Source organism: Palaemon carinicauda, unplaced genomic scaffold (genome assembly GCF_036898095.1).
Source record: "Palaemon carinicauda isolate YSFRI2023 unplaced genomic scaffold, ASM3689809v2 scaffold252, whole genome shotgun sequence".
NCBI lineage: Eukaryota > Metazoa > Arthropoda > Malacostraca > Decapoda > Palaemonidae > Palaemon > Palaemon carinicauda.
Window position 1 is genome coordinate 77,501 of NW_027170161.1, and position 5,969 is coordinate 83,469.

Below are 5,969 nucleotides of genomic sequence, written 5' to 3' on the forward strand. Positions count from 1 at the left end.
TAAAGGATCTTACTGTTAGCTTAAAATCTTCAAAGCAATGTGAGGATGATAATAATAATAATAATAACAATAATAATAATAATAATAATAATAAAAATAATAACAACCGAAGGTTTATCCACCCTATTTTTTTAAATAACCAGATAGGTTCCTATTGTAAAAGAGAAAAACCACCTAACACAACCAGTTATAAAAACCCAAAACGACTTCCATAATCCTAATTTCTTAGGTGTGGGTATAATGAAGAAACGGAAAACAAGCGAGAGCGTGGTCTACTTGTGTGGTCCCCAAGAGTCCAAATGGGATGAATCGCTCATTAGAATGTAACTGAACACAGACTGACGCAACACAGACATTCTGGAAGGCCAACGAGAGGGAAGATAGCAGGGATATATTTCCATGATTCTTCTCCTCTTTCATAAATGTTCGATGTCCCAGATGACGATGGGCGAGTCCAGACGGAAAAGATGCAAGGAATAGGGAATGACTAAAAGTAATTAGATTTAAGCAACCTATTTACACGATTGGTCTATCTGTCGTTTGCAAGAAATGTCAAACTGCATATTATTAATTATCATTATTATTACTAATATTATTATTATTATCACTAATATTATTATTATTATCACTAATATTATTATTATTATCACTAATATTATCATTATCATTATACTATTAAAATTATTATCATCATCATTATTATTATTATTATTATTATTATCATCTAAGCTATAACCCTATTTGGAAAAGAAGGATGGTATAAGCCCGAGGGCTCCAACAGGGGAAAAAAATACCAGTGAGAAAAGGAAATAAGTGATTAAATAAACTACATGGGAAGTAATAAACAATAAAAATTAAACACTTCCAGAATATTAATTATATTAAAATAAATATTTCATATATAAACTATAAAAAGAGACTGGTGTAAGTCTGTTCAACAACAAAACCATTAGCTACAAGTTTGAACGTTTGCAAGAAATGTCAAACTGCAAATTAGATATAGATGTGACGTTGGCCAGTGAATAGCAAGTCACAGAAGATACTGCACATGGTTTGCAATTTGCATTCAAATAAAGAACGATTATTCAGGGGAGGAATCGCACGCGGACTTTAATGAATTAAGAATTATTCAAGGTAATAAAGCAAAACACGTGTTCGGGCACATGGACAGGATATAAAAAAGATGAAAAATAATAAGTGAAAAAAAATAAACCTTAAATCTTCAGTATATAATAAAGAGCAAGTCTCTGGAGATATATATATATATATATATATATATATATATATATATATATATATATATATATATATATATAAATATATATATATAAACATATATATATAAATATATATATATATATATGAACATATATCACAAGCACACGTGATTTTAATTAATGTAAATATCACCCACGAAATGCATTTAATACCGAATTCTATCTTGGGAAATACATATCCACTTGGAATTCATTTTATGGTAACAGCTTCTGGCCGGGTGGTGATTCGAACCACCACCTGTACGGCTAGAAACTATGCTTGGCAGGGACCCTACCGACCCTGCTGTCCTTGCCAAGCATAGTTTCTAGCCGTACAGGTGGTGGTTCGAATCACCACCCGGCCAGAAGCTGTTACCATAAAATGAATTCCAAGTGGATATGTATTTCCCAAGATAGAATTCGGTATTAAATGCATTTCGTGGGTGATATTTACATATATATATATACATATATATAAATATATACATACATATATATAAATATATACATACACACACACATATATATATATATATATATATATATATATATAATATATATATATATATATATATGTATATATATACATATATATATCCTGTCCCTCGGGTAGGGAGGAGAGGGAGTAGTCATATCCTAGTGAGAGGGGTGCGTGTGCGAGCATATCGATGTAAATATCTAAGTCATTTTTGGCGGGTCACGTACACTAGTATGGAATAATTTCTCCCCGAATTCAGTTCTAAATTGAAAGCTCAAGGTCAAAATCGTAAGTTCCATAAAATCGGTCCAAAACGCATTTTCAAAATTCAAAACCAACACTAAATACAGTATACTGTATGTAATAAAATATGCCACTTCATATCTATCGACCGTGTGATGTTTACAACACGTTCACTTTATCTTCACTTCCATTCTTTAAGCTTCAACAGAAGAGCGGAATTAGCTACCTGATGTTAAGCCGCACGAATTTGGATCAAGAAACAAACTTTTATTGGCGTCCAAAGCTATAATCCAATACTCTAATCTCCAAGAACAAGCTGACAAGCTGGGCAAGGGGAAAGGGCATTTCCTTATCTTGGCTGATTCATGTTCTACATACAACCAAAATGGGGTCGGCCGTTTCTCAGACTTAATCCTTTGTATTTTCTTAATCTGAGACGCCGATAGTGAACTGAATCATTCATGTAAACTGACCTGGCATCTTACGTGACGAAGAGGATAAATGCCATTATTCTATACAGAAATGAAAGAACCCAACATTACGCCCTTTGATATTACACGGAAAAGAAGTACATCAGCCATTTGGCTGATGATATCAGAGTATGGGTATGTACAGCTGGACACAGAAATTCCTGGCACACCTCGCTCTAAGGCAGTGCACCCTGTCACACACCCTTATTGCGCGGCGAGTCCTGTGTAGCTCCCTCCCTGCACTATCTGTTTGGTTACTCTCCACATAAGTGTGACAGAGTGCACTTCCTCAGAGCAAGGTGTGTCGGGAATTTCTGTGTCCAACTGTAAATTCGAATACATTAAGATTCTTGAATGGGATGAAGGCAGTTCTAAAAACTTAAGGATTACTTTCACAACACGAATCCTTATACATACTGAAAGTGAAAATTTTGCAAAATGTTTAATACTTATTCCTGTCACAGTTCATGTCACCTTCAACAAACTGCAAATTTCTATGGGTGAAATGCATTTTACTACTATCTTTCATAAGCATATCATATAACTTCTCCACCAAATGGTTTTGAACAAGAAGGGGGGGGGGGGGAGATTTTTCCCTCTTCCATTGCAACACAAACAAAATCAAGGCCATAAAAAATTCTTCATCAAATATACTCAAAAGCTGTAACAATTATCTGTTTTACTTATTAACGTTAATCACTTGTAAATCAAATCACTTTGTACTGTACCCTCATGAAGTGTATATTAAAAAAAATTATCTAATTATTTCCTACTGGTGTTTGCCGTATATTAAGTCACGTGATCCCTGTGATAGTAAAATATTATTTCTAGATAAAACCAAGTGAAGGGCTCCAAATGATTATTTCGTAAAACTCCGAGACAAAGATTAATTTTCCGATATTGTTTCTTCACGTACGGAGGATTAACCTTGATTTGTAAGTTGGTGGATCCGCCCAAAGGAAAATTTCTAAAGTAATCGTAGATCAATTTTAAAATTTATTTCGAGTATTTACCTGAATCTGAAAATATTTATTCACGGATAAAGATCGATGGGGCCCCATCTTTTTTTCTGTTTAAATATTGACACTAGTTGTTAACGATGTTTTCTACCGTTTTCTATTGTTATTATACAGTTCAAACCCAGTTGCTTTAAACTGATCTGTTATCTAAAAGAAAATATCAAAGTTTATAAAGGTCAAAACTGGCTTTCTATAATAAGAAATTAAAGTTCATTTATCAACATAAAGGTGAATACCTGGTTTCATTAAAAATTTGATATTCTTTTTCTTTTAATATTGTACTTTATTTTGAATATAAAATTACTTCTTTTTTTTTCAAAACAACTACTGGCTTTTCATATTGTATTCGTTCATTAAATGAAATGAAATGCGTGAATGGTAAAATTCCTTTTTCTTAAACAACAGAAGATTCGCTTGTAACAACTACAGGCCTTTCATACCAAAACATGAATCAAAAACTATCACTGACTGAGGTTTTGCGAAATATTTAATGTAATATAAAAGCCAACTGACTAACCAACTCGATAGTGACTGGCAGCTAGGGGTTTTCCACCTTGATAGTTACAGAAATACACTAAACCTTCTTTTATATTTTTTTTCCACCATTTGTAGCCTACCTCTTAGCAATTGAAATAATTGCATCCTCTCTCTCTCTCTCTCTCTCTCTCATTGGTCTCGCCAAACCTCGAATTAGCCGTTACACATAACCGAGCATTAACATACCAGACTTATAACTACCAAAGCCACTCACCTCTAAAACAGAGCTCTAACATGTCCAGACGATTAACCCTGGTAGGAATGTTGATAACCAAACTGTTGGCCTTATGCCAACATGTGCTCATGAAGTAGTCTGGCAGGAAATTGGGATCCAAACGAATCATTCAGTGGTGAGGTCTTTTGTATTTGGCTTAAATTACCAATAAATTGTAATATTAACTTCTTGCCAAATAATAACCAATAAATATTTACTTTAGCCTCAGTAAATCCCAAAATAATACCACACCAATAAATATTTACTTCAGTCTTAGTAAAACACACATTAATACAACACCAATAAATATTTGCTTTAGTCTTAATAAATCACAATTAAATACACAAATCATAGTACACACACCAGTAGTCTTTCGAAGACTCACTACGCATCTGGAGAATTTGGCTACGGGAAAGCACGTGATGCCTGGCTCCACCAGACAGCGTCCTTCTTCCACAAGTGACCGCGAGAAACTAAGTTTATCTTCGGTTGGAAATGACTATGACCTATCAGCTAAAGCAGCCCAGCTGAACGAAGTGCGAACTGCTAAGTGGACAAGGCAGTTAAATGCGGGTGTAGTAGTAGCAAGTTGGTGGGTGGTTTGTGACCACTTACGGACGTTAATATTCCCTTGCGCTAAATCTCTCTCTCTCTCTCTCTCTCTCTCTCTCTCTCTCTCTCTCTCTCTCTCTCTCTCTCTCTCTCGATTTAATCTAACCCATTATACACACACACACATACATATATATATATATATATATATATATATATATATATATATATATATATATATATATATATATATATATATATACTAATATCATGACACACTAAACCGCACGTAATACAGTACACAAAATATATAATTGTATATATTTATAAAAAAAACATGCATATATAAGGGTTTGTATACACATACACACACACACACACACACACACATATATATATATATATATATATATATATATATATATATATATATATATATATATATATGTATGTGTGTGTGTGTGTGGGAAAGAAAGGGATAGGGATAGAATACCGTGAAATACCATGCAACCTCTCTCTCTCTCTCTCTCTCTCTCTCTCTCTCTCTCTCTCTCTCTCTCTCTCTCTCTCTCTCTCTCTCTCTCTCTCTCGATTTAATTTAATCCATTAAGGGCATGTGGTTGGTTGAGTGGTACAGCCAGGGCCGTCTTGCATTTCGGGAAATAGTAGAGTCAAGAAAAAGGAAACTACAAACTTCACTGTGAAAGACTTTCTGAGAAACCAGAAGGCTGCAGTGTACCCATCTTGTTCCACCCCTTCAAGAGAATCAAGGCTTATGATGTGAAGAAAGAAAATTGTTACGCATATTCAAATAAGAAGTATAATTCAATTTTTTTTTCTCTCTCTCTATGTATGTAAATATATATAATTAATATATATATATATATATATATATATATATATATATATATATATATATATATATATATAGAGAGAGAGAGAGAGAGAGAGAGAGAGAGAGAGAGAGAGAGAGAGATAGTATATATATGTGTGTATATATATATACACACACACACACACACATATATATATATATATATATATATATATATATATATATAAACACACAAACAAATAAACGCAGCCATTTCTAGTCCACTGCACGACAAATGGTTCTATCATATTTAGCATTTCATAAGTTTCCGATTTTTCTTTAAAGGCCTAAGGACGCAACCCTCCTTCATTATACATTTTTATTCA

At 33.3% G+C, this 5,969-nt stretch overlaps 1 protein-coding gene across 1 annotated transcript in view; it reads right to left on the bottom strand.

Annotated features, from left to right (window-relative positions):
- LOC137636214 (mucin-2-like) overlaps positions 1–4,657 on the bottom strand; it is a 76,007-nt gene extending 71,350 nt beyond the window's left edge. The window contains 1 exon segment of the mRNA XM_068368652.1: positions 4,218–4,657. Coding sequence (XP_068224753.1) covers positions 4,218–4,347 — 130 coding nt within the window. The 5' untranslated portion in view covers positions 4,348–4,657.
- Positions 4,658–5,969: the final 1,312 nt, after the last annotated feature.